A 14,314-nucleotide genomic window follows, 5' to 3' on the forward strand; every position below is an offset into this window, starting at 1 on the left:
AAAAATCAGGAGGGGAACAATCAGAGGAAAAGTATAATAGAAACACGTCGCCACTTCTGTATTTATCACCCTCTCCTGAGGTAAATCACTGACCAAATACTCATCGTGTGAACGTGGCCTAAGGCGTTGGCAGAACTGCAAAGTTAGCCAAGACGAAGCTGCTCCAGGAAAAATCAAGAAGTCTTTTCCTCAGGAGGCTTTGCTGGTGGTTTTGTACCGGCTCCACAGTCCGCCTCTTTTTTCTGGAATCTTTACTATAACCAGCAAATATCTTCTCTTTGAAAGGCGCCTGAAGAATGAATATGCTACTTTTTTTTAACCGCTTCATGGTTTCTGAACCCCAAAACAATTAATCAAAGTAACAAAAGGCTGAACATGTGCAGAGCAATGTCGTTTTTACATTGTTGTGCACTATTTTTTGTTGTGGTGTTGCTGCGCTTTTTCAAGAATCCGCCTGAAAAACACATTGTATGCACATATCCTTAGCACAATGGCTTTTTCAAGCATATTCTGCTCTGAAATCTGCCTGAAAAAGCGATAACTAAACACTCTAAGGGAAGAGTCAGACGGCTGTATAACTCGGACGGGTATCACAACGCAATGCTCGGACTAGAGCCGTCGGCCAGTCTGAGCACTGCGTTGCGATCCCCGTCCGAGATATACTGCGGTCTGACTCTCTCCTAAAGGTTTCCATAGACATCAAGCAGTTAAAAGAAGTGACACGTCAACTCTTCAGGTGTTTTCCACTCTGAGGACACTATACTTTATAATAGGATACAAGTAAATGGAAAAGTTCAAAAGACGCCCAGGATACGCTCGGGCATCCTTTTAAGACCTGGGTCAATGTTTTATACTTAAACTACTGGCAGTTTCTTCATTGTTGAATGGGGTTAAAACAAACAAAAAACATTTATGGAAAATGCCAGTAAAAAAGATGCCCTAAACACGCTGGGAAAACACTCAAAAAAGACCACTGGTGGTCACAAATGTTGCAAAAGAGCTCAAGAAACAACCAAAAAATGGTAAAAAGAAACGATTCAGGATTACAAAACTCCAAAGAAAAGCATTTCCTCAAATGTCTTACTCTTGAAAAACTCAACAGTTTCTCCCATCTGAAACAAAATGTTGTGTGCACACATCCTGACGTGGTGCTACCATCCCAGGTAATTCTTCAAGGGTTGTGGGAACATCCTTTAAACTAAAGCTGCAACAGACATAGTCCCTGATTCATTAAGACTGGAGTTGTACACTCCAGTCTTAATAAGGGGGCATTGTGGGGTTAGAAGCACCTCTTTCATTAATAAGTGAATGCTACTTAATGAATCAGATGCATGTTACAATTCACATACGCCTCTGTGCGTCTCTCCAGAAATCTTACTCAAGTCATAGTCTTACTCTAGCCATGGAATGGAGTAAGATTCCTGGTGTAAGGTACGCCATGTCTGGTCATGAATTAGATGGGTGGATCTTGCCATGCCTCCTGTCGAGCCCATGCTCTGCCAACTTTGATGCAGCTGGCCGAGGATGCACCAAAAGTTGCAAAATATTTGTGCAACTTCATATTGAGCAAAAATGTTATGACTTAAAGCATTTCACATCAGTTACAGTATTTGGTGCATTGGCCCCATAGTTTTTACTGTTCTGATGGCAACTTCATAGAGATATTCTTGGGATCAGTTTATTGTCAAAAGATATACTTATGGGTTGAATTATAAGTTAGCAATAGAAAACTTACTTGAACACGGCTATTAACAAGTTTACTAAGAGGATATTTGCCACCAACAAATAACATGCCATGATGGCTGGAGTGAGCCAAGCACCAGGAATACACGGAGGGAGACGCTTCCCATCATCATCATATAGGTTTTCACCACAGGGAGCTGAAATATAAAGCTAGAATTATGACCATCATAGTATAGCTTTGCTTATAGATAATTCAGGTATCTGATTAGGCAACATAAGTATTTGACATCCACTGTATAGCAATTGTGACAATACAGTTTATAATCTTAATTAGCTGGACTATTAGATTTGTTAATCCAAGAGAAATACACTATTATTTTTGTGTTGAATTTTTAACCTGTGTTCTTCTTTAGTTGATTAACACTGACTATTATTTGTATAACCCTGAATGTTGTCTTCTCTTTGATTCTGAAACAATGATGTTGATTTAAAGAGCCCCCTACTATACTATGTAAATTGATTAGCTCAAACAATGAGACCTGATCTCTGCCCTTTCCCCCCAACCTGTGACTGATAACCTTACACAGATTTAAATATAAACAGGGATGTCTGTAGTGCTGCAAGCAGAATCAAGGAGAATCAGAAAGACTTTACAAGGAGAATGAGACACATTCTTCAGGACAGTAGATGGATAGCACGGCAGCTCCATCCAAAGAGTCACAGATTTGGATTCTACATGATTCCAGTCTAAGGGTATCGGCCCTGACTGGATAGATACGGATCTGCTCCATTAACTATCAGAGAGCCCATGGGTACATTTGGGGAGACCAGGTTGGGACGATGAAGTCACCTGGTCCCATGGATATGTTGTTTGGGGTTGGTAGGAGGGACCCTTTGGTTGCCTGGAACCCATGGAGACATTCGGAGAAGCCAGATTTGACAGTGCTAAAGAGGAACCTGTGTGTATAGTTTTATTATCTGCATCATTGTGAAAGGAAAATATTAACCTGTCGCAGGCTGCTCCAGTAACGGTCAATTTACACTGTGTATCACTAGCTGGAAACATGTTTTCCAGTCAATAGCCTCTTTACACAGACCGACTGCACTTCAGATGTGCACAGAACGATCAGTAGTAAATTGTTCAGTGCACATAGGCTGCCATTGCTCTCAACAGCATAGGTCCTGTTTACACAGGATGATGTGCTGATGAGAACTGTGATCTTTTGTGCAACCAAATATAATTTCACCTGACAAATGAGCAATTTTTTTTTTTTCGCTAGTTGATTGTCAACCTGTTTGATTGCACAATTACCATGAACAAACATTCCTAGGAACACTCATTCATGATAATTATGCAGTGTAAATGCTTTGATGGTGATCCTTACATCTGAAGTGCACACCACTGTCTGCAGTAAGCGCTCCAAAGCCCCTCACCTCTTGTCTTGAATGACGGTTGTATCAGGCTATTATTTGGAGTGGGGGAATTTGCCAGGAGATCCTAAGTTATTTTATATTCTTATTTTATGTTGCTAGAAGCATTTCCTGCTTTGTAATCATTATTTTAAATCATGGACTACCTTTTTAACCCCTTCATAACCTTACGATTTTCCATTTTTATGCTTTCGTTTTTTCCTCCCCTTTTTCCAAGAGCCATAACTTTTTTTTTAGTTAATATGGTCATCTGAGGGCTTGTTTATTGCAGGACAAGTTTTACTTTTGAATGACACCATTGATTTTACCATATAGTGAGCTGGAAAACGGGAAAGAAATTCTAAGTGTGGTGAAATTGCAAAAAAAGTGCAATTCCACAATTGTTTTTTGTTTTTTTATTTACCATGTTCACTATATTTGTTAAAACTGACCTACCATTTTGATTCTCCAGGTCAATACTAGTGTGCAGATCTCAAACATGTATCGTTTTTTTTATTTAGGTGGTGAAAAAAATTCAGACATTTGAAAGAAATTTTTTTTTGCTTATGTCGCCATTTTCCGAGACCTGTAGCGTTTTCATTTTGTGGGATCTGGGGCTGTGTGAGGACTCATTTTTTACAGTTTGAGCTGAAGTTTTAATTGATATAATTTTTGGGTGGATAAGATGCTTTGATCGCCTGTTATTCCATTTCATTGCAATGTTGCGGCAGCCAAAAAAACATAATTCTGGCGTTTTGATTTTTTTCTTGCTACGCCGTTTATTGATCAGATTAATTGTTTTTATATTTTGATAGATCAGACATTTCTGAATGCAGTGATAGCAAATATGTGTATTTTTTTTACTGTTTTATTTTCAATGGGGCAAAAGGCACCACCCTCTTGCCCCACTTAAAATAAAACAGTAAAAAAAATTATAAAAATAATAATTAATTTGACTTTTTTTCATACTTTTTACTGTGTTCAATAGTCCCCTTAGGAGACATGAAACTGCTATCATCCGATTGATTGTGCGATACATAGCAGTGCTTCACCCCTGCTATGTATAGCAGAAATCACAATCTCCTATGAACGCCGGCCCAGAGCCGACGTTCACAGGAGATTCACAATGGCAGGCACGGGCTCATCAGCAGACTCCCGGCTGTCATGACAACCCATCGGTGCCCCATGATCATGTGACAGGGGCACCAATGGGTGGGATTAATGACTCGCTTCCGGCCGGCATAATTAAATTCCACTGTCAGTGATTGCAGGCGGAATTTAACAGGTTAACAGCCGCGGGTGGAGCACCGCTCCACCCATGGCTGTTAAAGGCACTTGATGGCTGATTAAATCAGTCGTCATGTGTGGGGGAGGGAGGGTATGTGGGCTGGACGTGCAAGCCCACATCAAAGGCAGGGACATGACCTTTGACATAAATATACGTCAAAGGTTATGAGTGGTTAAAGGGAACCTATCAAGTGATTCCTGAACTACAGACAGCATGAATCTGTCTATTTGTAGATATGTAGGATTTACTGTGAAACTTTGTGGCATTTTAGAGAAAACAATAGTTTTAAAAGGAGCAGGGAATGAGGAAATGAGTTATAGGGGTTGGTATACACATAGGGGAGAAGCCAGCGAGGACGTGCCCCCATTTCCACATCCTGTTTTCTATGCAGTGTTACAATGTTTCAGGGTAAAACACACATAGCAGCATTAGGGAGCCCATCCATGATTCATGTTGCCTGTGTCTCTGGCAGCATAAATCACCTGACAGGTTTCCTACAATGCAAACTATCGAAGAAGCACTCCCAGAAACATTTCTTATTTGGTCAGTTAATAACTGACATCCTGGTATTGGCAGTACAGTTAATTTGCCTAGTGGTGTCTTTCTTCTTGAATTATCCCTCAGTTCCTTTTTCTCTGTTGTACCACATGCCTCTGCCTCCCAAATCATACCGGCTCTTATGTGTCTATGAAATGTCAGTTTCTCTATGCGTTCGTATGAGACTCACATTAAAGGCGTTTCCAAGAATTGGAAGTTAGGATAGGGCATAACTTACTGATCACTCAGAGTCTTTTCTGAGGGAACCCAAGCTATCCATAGAATGGGGCTCTGGATCCAAAGAACATGGCTCTTGAATAGAGGGGAAGTATATTGATATTATATATTGTAGGGATGTTACTCACTTGGGTGCGGTGGGAGGCAAACAGGAGGCATGTTCCTTTAAATCTTCATGTTGGATTATTACATCATAAATCCAACAAAAATAAAGGAATACAAACAGCCTTTGCTTCAGGCAAAAACAAAGTAAAATGTCCATTAAGCAAGTCTCTGCTTAAGTTAGTCCTGTGGGCACACAGGCAGCGAAGCGTTCACCTCACTGGCTCAGTCCGGCGAAACAACACACAGGAGGCCTTCTCCCTCCAAACACATAGAGCATGTGCCAAACACCGGCATCCATTTTAAAGGCTGTTAACCACACCCAGAGATGAGGTATGTGGGTAGCTGGACCCGCGCAACTCTTCTAGCTACCCATAACCCAGTCCCACATGCACCAAACGATCCTCTTAGTGCTTACATGCACAAGAGAAACACTCCGGGCTACATCACAGAGGACAGCCATCTCTGTGACACATACCTCCCATCGACTATGTGACCATTAGCCACCTTACATACCTCCCCCTCTGCCTAAAGCCGTGGGTTTGGCACCTTCTACCACTAGACAGGGGATTCTCGAGGGGGCATCGGCACTACCATGTAGCTTCCCTGCCCTGTATTCTACATGGAAGTTGAAATCCTGAAGGTCTAAGAACCAGCAGGTGACTCTAGCATTTTTACCCTTTGTTTCCCTCATCCATCTGCGTGGGGCATGGTCGGATACCAATCTAAACTTACGTCCTAACAGATAGTACCACAACGTGTCCATCGCCCACTTTATGGCCAAGCACTACTTCTCTATGACCGAATAATTCCTCTCATATGAGGACAGCTTCCTACTCAGATATAGAATAGGGAGCTCCTCCCCGTGTATCTCCTGGGAAAGGACTACTCCCAAACCGACATCTGAGGCGTCCGTTTGGCGCACAAATTCTTTCTTAAAATCGGGGGCAACCAGGACCGGTTGCTTACACAGAGCCCCTTTCATTTTTTGAAAGGCTATCTCTGCCTCTTCAGGCCATTTGACCATTGCAGATTTTGTCCCCTTAAGGAAGTCAGTCAGGGGTGCGGCCATCATGGCGAAGTTTGGGATGAACCTCTTGTAGTATCTCAAGATCCCCAGGAAGGCTCTAACTTGTTTTTTTGACAGCGGTCTCGGCCAGGTTTGTATTGCCTCCACTTTACTGATTTGGGGTTTGATCTCGCTTCTACCCACTACATATCCCAGGTATTTGGGTTCTTCTTTCCCCGTGGCACATTTCTTCAGGTTTATTGAAAACCCCGCCTTCCTTAGAGCATCAAACACCGCCTGGACCTTTTCCAGATGACTCTCCCAGTCTGGGCTGAAGATAACAATATCGTCCAGATATGCTGCAGCGTATTTCTTAGGGGAAGACCTTGACCAGCCGCTTTTGGATTCTTCAATGACTCCGAGTTTCAGCATACGAGCCACCTCCTTTGAGATCAACTCTAGTCGGACCTCAGGAATCCGATAGGGCTTCAAGTTCACCCGCACATGTGGCTCCGTCAGAACCTTATGTTCTATGACCCTTGTGCGGAATGGCAATTCTGAGAACAGATCCCTGTTCTTCTGCAACAACTCCCGACACTGCTGTTTTTGGGCCTTCGTTAGCGTCTTCGATATTTCGACTCCTCCAACCTCGCCTTATGGTTTGACCACCAAGCATGGATCTTCCACAGCCTCTCTGTCTTGCCACGGCTTGATGAGGTTGACGTGGTATGTCTTGTACGGCTTACGTCGTCCTGGTTGATGAACCTTGTAGTTCACTTCACCAACTTTTTCCACCACGTCATACAGCCCTTGCCATTTTGCCAAGAACTTACTCTCCACAGTAGGAATTAGCAGGAGGACTCGGTCTCCCGCATTGAATTGCCTCACTCTGGCTGACCAGTTGTAGACCCTGGCCTGAGCTTCTTGTGCCTGGAGGAGGTGTCCTTATACGATGGGCATCACTTTCGCAATCCTCTGCTGTATCAGTGCAACGTGCTCGATGATGCTTCTGTAGGGCGTGACTTAGACTTCCCAGGTTTCCTTTACTATATCAAGGAGATCCTGCGGATGTCGGCCATACTGGAGTTCAAATGGCGAAAACCCTGTAGAGGTCTGTGGCACTTCACGGATAGAGAACAGCAGATACAGTAGGAGACAGTCCCAGTCTCTACCGTCATTTTCTATGGCCTTCCTCAGCATGCTCTTCAGCGTTTTATTAAACCTCTCCACAAGGCCATCTGTCTGTGGATGGTACACTGAAGTCCTCAGTTGGGAGATTTGCAGGACCTTGCATAACTCCCTCATCAGCTTACTCATAAAAGGTATTCCCTGGTCAGTCAGGATCTCCTTTAGTAAACCTGTCTGGGAAAAAATATGGACCAATTCCTGGGCTATGCTCTTGGCGGAGGAGTTTCTCAGGGGAATCGCTTCAGGATAGCGTGTGGCATAGTCCAGAATAACCAATATATATTGATGCCCATGAGCAGATTTAACAAGGGGACCAACCAAGTCCATGGCAATTCTCTCGAACGGCACTACAATAATGGGCAATGGGATGAGGGGACTTTGAAAGTGAGTGGTGGGGGCTGTTAACTGACACGTAGGGCAGGACCTGCAATACTTTAATATTTCCTGGTGGCACCCGGGTCAAAAGAACCTATGCATGATCTGATCCTGTGTTTTTTCCACCCCCAGATGTTCCCCCAAGATATTTGAATGGGCCACGTCCAACACCTTCCGTCTATAGGGGCCCGGCACTATTAACTGTTTCACCAGCTCCTCCCTCACTTTTGTGACCCAGTACAACAATTCCTCACTTATAATAAAATAGGGAAGTCTTGTGTCAGCCCCTGGCTCCTGTGCAACCCCATTTATGACTGAGACACTATTAAAGGCTTCCTTCAGAGTTAGGTCCCTATGTTTGGCAGACCCAAAATTCTCACTGGTCTCCCCTAACTCCGGAATGTCAGACTCAGGGGACACTACCTCCTCATCCCCCACATGGACACAAAAGGGAAACCTGTCTGACTCCAGGTGTGGTGATACCTCATCAGGGTTAACTGGTTTCCTATCTGATCCTGCAAACCCGGAACCCAATCCCCACAACTCCAAAAATAAACAAAAGTCCCGGCCTATAATAATAGGGTGCAACAAGTCCTGGATGACGTCGACCTCATGGGACTCAGTACCGTGGGCCATTTCAATGTCCACTCTGGCCATAGGGTAGTCCTTAGCATCACCATGAATGCACTGTACGCCAACCTTTTTCCCTGGGATTCAGTTGGAAAGGAAGAGTGGCCCTCACAAGGGTCACCAGACTCCCGGAGTCTAGCAGTGCCATTACCTCCCACCCGTTCACATTCATGGGACAAGCTTGTGGCCCCTCGCTGGGTGGACAGTTCACACTGCAGGCCGGATATGCATAATATGAACAACAGCATCGTATGCTGCAGTCCATCTGCTTGGGGGTCAGGAGACAACGGGCGGCTATATGGCCTGGGCAGTGGCACCTCCAGCAAACCACATCACCCGTAGCGATGTGGAGTGGGCTGCCTTCCCAAGGAATCTTCCACCCCCCTGGTATCTCTTGACCAGTCGAGACCCAAGTCTGTATTAGCCTCGGCAGGGAATTTTAAAAAACGGTCAATCACCACTCGCTCTACCATCTGCGCAGGCGTAGAGGCCTCTGGCTGCAGCCACTTCTGGACCAGGTGCAAAAGGTCAAACATTTGGGAGCGAGGTGATTTGTCCCGGTGATACGCCCAGCGGTGGACCCGCTGGGACCTGACAGACATTGTCACCCCCAAGCGTGCCAGAATCCCAGTCTTTAGCTTGCCATACTCCTTAGCATCCTGCAAAGCTAGGTCATAGTAAACTTTCTGGGGCTATCAGGTATAGCGCCAGCACCTCTGCCCAATGCTCTGGCGGAAGTTTCTCCCTCTCAGCAACCCTTTCAAATACAGTCAGAAAAGCTTCCACATCATCCCAAGGGGTCATCTTCTGCAAGGCCCGTCTTACCGCCTTCCGGACGTGGGAGTCATCCGCCGGACCTGGGGTTGGGGTGCTCATCCTACCCTGGATGGCAGTTGCCAGAAGCTGCATCTGCTGCCGCTGCTCCTGCTGGTGCTGCTGGATCTGGTGTAACAACACCTTGTTAGTCTCCTGCTGGTACTGCTGCGACTGGACGAGGTGTTTCAGCAGGTCCTCCATTTTGTCTGGAGATGCTTGCTGGCTTGTTGAAGACTTTACCCAGGACATTCAGTTCTTTTAGCAGCAGTCACACATATGTTCTGGGAACACTGCCTGCACGTCTAACACCAATTGTAGGGATGTTACTCACTTGGGTGTGGTGTGAGGCAAACAGGAGGCATGTTCCTTTAAATCTTCATGTTGGTTTATTACATCATAAATCCAACAAAAATAAAGGAATACAAACAGCCTTTGCTTCAGGGAAAAACAAAGTAAAATGTCCATTAAGCAAGTCTCTGCTTAAGCTAGTCCTGTGGGCACACAGGCAGCGAAGCGTTCAGCTCACTGGCTCAGTCCGACGAAACAACACACAGGAGGCCTCCCTCCAAACACACATATCATTTGCCAAACACTGGCAGGTGACGCATACTTCCCATCGACTATGTGACCATTAGCTACCTTACTATATATAAATATATATATCATATGGATAGGAGGTAACTTTAAATTCTGAAGATATGCCTTTCAATCAGATTTCAATTGTATAATGGCTGAATGGAATGGACATAACAAGTCAAGAGAAAAGCAACAGGTAAGAAAATTGGCTGTACATTCTGTTTACCGGAAGCCAATTATAAAAATGTTTCTGGAGTGCTTCTGTAATATATTAGAATGATACAGTGGGTACGGAAAGTATTCAGACCCCTTTCAATTTTTCACTCTTTGTTTCATTGCAGCCATTTGGTAAATTCTAAAAATTTCCTTTTTTTTCTCTTTAAAGTACACTCTGCACCCCATCTTGACTGAAAAAAACAGAAATGTAGAAATTTTTGCAAATTTATTAAAAAAGAAAAACTGAAATACCACATGGTCATAAGTATTCAGACCCTTTGCTCAGACACTCATATTTAAGTCACATGATGTCCATTTCCTTGTGATCCTCCTTGAGATGTTTCTACTCCTTCACTGGAGTCCAGCTGTGTTTAATTAAACTAATAGGACTTGATTTGGAAAGGCACACACCTGTCTATATAAGACCTCACAGCTCACAGTGCATGTGAGACCAAATGAGAATCATGAGCTCAAAGGAACTGCACAAGGAGCTCAGAGACAGAATTGTGGAAAAGCACAGATCCGGCCAAGGTTACAAAAGAATTTCTGCACTACTCAAGTTTCCTAAGAGCACAGTGCTCTCCATAATCCTTAAATAGAAGAAGTTTGTGACCACCAGAAGTCTTCCAAGACCTGGCCGTCCTGCCAAACTGAGCAATCGTGGGAGAAGAACCTTGGTGAGAGAGGTAAAGAAGAACCCCAAGATCACTGTGGCTGAGCTCCAGAGATGCAGTAGCGAGATGGGAGAAAGTTACACAAAGTCAACTATCACTGCAGCCCTCCACCATTCGGACCTCTATGGCAGAGTGACCCGACGGAAGCCTCCCCTCAGTGCAAGACATATAAAAGCCCGCATAGAGTTTGCTCAAAAACACATGAAGGACTCACAGACTATGAGAAATAAGATTCTCTGGTCTGATGAGATGAAGACAGAATTTTTTGGTGACAATTCTAAGCGGTATGTGTGGAGAATACCAGGCACTGCTCATCACCTTCCCAATACAATCCCAACAGTGAAACATAGTGGGGGCAGAATCATGCTATGGGGGTGTTTTTCAGCTGCAGGGACAGGACAACTGGTTGCAATTGAAGGAAACATGAATGGAGCCAAGTACAGAGATATCCTGGATGAAAACCTCTTCCAGAGTGCTCTGGACCTTAGACTTCGCCCAAGGTTCACCTTCCAACAAGACAATGACCCTAAGCACACAGTTAAAATAACAGAGAAGTGGCTTCAGAACAACTCTGTGACCATTCTTGACTGGCCCAGCCAGAGCCCTGGCCTAAACCCAATTGAGCATCTCTGGAGAGACCTGAAAATTGGCTGTCCACCAACGTTCACCATCCAACCTGACGGAACTGGAGAGGATCTGCAAGGAAGAATAGCAGAGGACCCCCAAATCCAGGTGTGAAAAACTTGTTGCATCATTCCCAAGACGACTCATGGCTGTACTAGCTCAAAAGGATGCTTCTACTCAATACTGAGCAAAGGGTCTGAATACTTATGACCATGTGATATTTCAGCTTTTCTTTTTTAATAAATTTGCAAAAATTTCAAAATTTCTGTTTTTTTTCAGTCAAGATGGAGTGCAGAGTGTACTTTAATGAGAAAAAAAATGATATTTTTAGAATTTACCAAATGGCTGAAATGAAACAGAGTCTAAAATTGAAAGGGGTCTGAATACTTTCCATACCCACTGTATAATCATCTTTTAATGGTAGCAAAATGTTTATGCTTTAAATGTATGTATATGCAGGGGATTGGGACCTCTGTACATAAAAACATTAGACTGTAATACAAATGCATAAAGAAAGTAATCAGCATTCAATTTTGGATCTAAAAATTGCTAGATAATAAAACATATATGTAGATTCACTTATTCAAAGTGAATTAGACTCCTTGAAGGGTTATGTATTGGTGAATCTAATAATATTTGTAACACTATTAGAGGAATGACCGTCTTCCACTTTCATGAGCAGTTGTGTTGTGATTTACATACGTCAATTAGACATTAGGCTTATGTCCCACACTTTTTATTTTCTCACTCATTTGAAAATGATAAACCGTATATAAAAATACTTACGGTTTATCTCCATTGCGTACACTGTTCAAGAAAAAAAAGATACAATATGTGAGAAAGTGATAAAAATCATTATATAAATTACATATGGTAGAACAAAAAAATGCATTGAATAAATGATATAAATTATAATCTATATTTTGATCTTCACCAATAACTACTATATAATATCAAATCTCTTTATCTTTGTTCGTATTTGGTGATTATTAGTGATGAGCAAGCGTTCTCGTTACTCGAAATTTACGAGCATGCTCGTTACTCGAAATTTACGAGCATGCTCGGGTGTTTTCCGAGTATCTTCGGCATGCTCGGGTGTTATGTTTTAGTCACTCAGTGCTCATGATTTGTGACTGTTTGACAGCTTTAATACATGTGACGAATGCCTGTTTCTTAGGGTTAACCGAAAGGGTTAACAGAACATGCTCGCTCATCACTAGTGATTATCTATACATGGACAAGGATGTCATAACAGATACCAGAAAACGTAAGCATTGTTATCAGTTTACATTTTGATGGAAAAACAGATGAAGAAAGTGGCAATGTGGATCCAGTAGCATCCAGTGCAAGCACAGTGGAGGGAGGTGTATTGGCCTCGGCTTCTTGGGAGCACAGTGTATATGCTAGAGCCTGGTGATAATGTACAGGCTGTGAGATGTCAATCAAGCCAGAAGGAGGACCAGACAGATTGACTGTTTTGGAGAATAATTCCACTTACTTGACATCTTACTGCCATTTGAAAACATTGTTTTAAGAGTAACTAATGATTTTTTCAATTATCATAAAGGCATTAAAAAGTTATGAATGATTGTAATATCCTTCATTACTAGTGATGAGCGAGTATGCTCGTTACTCGAGGTTTACGAGCATGCTCTGGTGTTTTCCGAGTATCTTCAGGGTGCTCGGGTGTCATGTTTTAGTCACTCGGTGCTCATGATTTGCGACTGTTTGACGGCTTTAATACATGTGAGGAATGCCTGTTTCTTAGGCATTCCTCACATTTATTAAAGCTGTCAAACAGTCACAAATTATGAGCACTGAGTAACGAAGATGTAACACCCGAGCACTCTGAAGATACTCGGCGAGCACCTGAGCATGCTCGCCGAAAGGGTTAACAGAACATGCTCGCTCATCACTATTCATTACCTATTATGCTTCCTTCTCTCACAAACACTATACTGCAATGCTGTTTTACTATCTAGTTTATGCTCTTTTAGAAGCTCCTTTTAACTGCTGCCCAGCAATATTCATACACTGCATGCAAACAGCCTGTGTTTGGGAATTCCCCTGTCTGAGTATGGGGTTAGGAGCAGAAAGTCCCACACACAGACTGCTTGAATATAGTGCATGGATCTTGCTGAGCATCAGCTTTTAAAAGCGCATAAAGTAGGCATTGAAACAGCAAAATAAGGTAATGAGAAGAGAGAAAGTAAGAAGCCAAACAAGGTAATTACATATATTCCAAAAAGTCAGACCTTGCGATGCCTGGAGTATAATTACTTAAAAAAATGTTTAGCTAGTTACTCTTAAAAGTTAATATTTACATTAACCTAATTCTACCTGAACACAGAAGATCATCACTGTTAATTTGTTAACAGTTTGGGTAAAAGGTTGAGTGTTGTCGGCTGAATGATGGTTTAGATGATTTTTCAGCAAACAGCTATCCCGCCCAACTTTGCCATACACAGAGAACTCACTCACTGAGCGCTACTGTGTTCTTTAAGAGAACACCTCCAATGGCAGCTTATCTCTTAGGCCACGGCCCCACTATCAGTATTTGGTCAGTATTCGGTCAGTATTTTTTCTCAGGAGTGGAAGCCAAAACCAGGAGTGGGTGATAAATGCAGAATTGGTGACTTGTTTCCATTATACCTTTTCTCTGATTGTTCCTCAACTGGTTTTGGCTCCCACTCCTGAGAAAAAATACTGACCGAATACTGAACAAATACTGATAGTGGGGCCGTGGCCTTAGAGAACAAAAGGATTGGCAATCTGAAGTTGGACACACCGGATCTTTGTCTCCACTGACTTTGTCTCCATATTAGACTACCAGCCAAACCTGTCGATATTGACTGATGTTAGTCTAATGTGTGTGGGGGTTTTTTATTCCTACTGACAGGTTTAATGCATGTGACTGCATGTCGGGTGATCGCCACCCTGATTACACTT

The 14,314-nt window shown here is 43.1% G+C and overlaps 1 protein-coding gene and 1 long non-coding RNA gene across 2 annotated transcripts in view; one reads left to right on the top strand and one right to left on the bottom strand.

Moving 5' to 3' along the window:
* The window catches only part of LOC141166334 (uncharacterized), a 154,342-nt gene that overhangs the window by 51,382 nt on the left and 88,646 nt on the right, over positions 1 to 14,314 (top strand). The gene's annotated exons all lie outside the window — the stretch shown is intronic.
* TRPM1 (transient receptor potential cation channel subfamily M member 1) overlaps positions 1 to 14,314 on the bottom strand; it is a 64,281-nt gene that overhangs the window by 11,373 nt on the left and 38,594 nt on the right. The window contains exons 9-10 of the mRNA XM_073652909.1: positions 12,152 to 12,172; positions 1,736 to 1,880 (exon numbers count right to left, since the gene is read on the bottom strand). Coding sequence (XP_073509010.1) covers positions 1,736 to 1,880; positions 12,152 to 12,172 — 166 coding nt within the window. The remainder of the gene's footprint in view (positions 1 to 1,735; positions 1,881 to 12,151; positions 12,173 to 14,314) is intronic.

This window comes from Phyllobates terribilis, unplaced genomic scaffold (assembly GCF_046119375.1).
Source record: "Phyllobates terribilis strain yellow unplaced genomic scaffold, ASM4611937v1 Scaffold_11__3_contigs__length_659146591, whole genome shotgun sequence".
Taxonomy (NCBI): Eukaryota; Metazoa; Chordata; class Amphibia; order Anura; family Dendrobatidae; genus Phyllobates; species Phyllobates terribilis.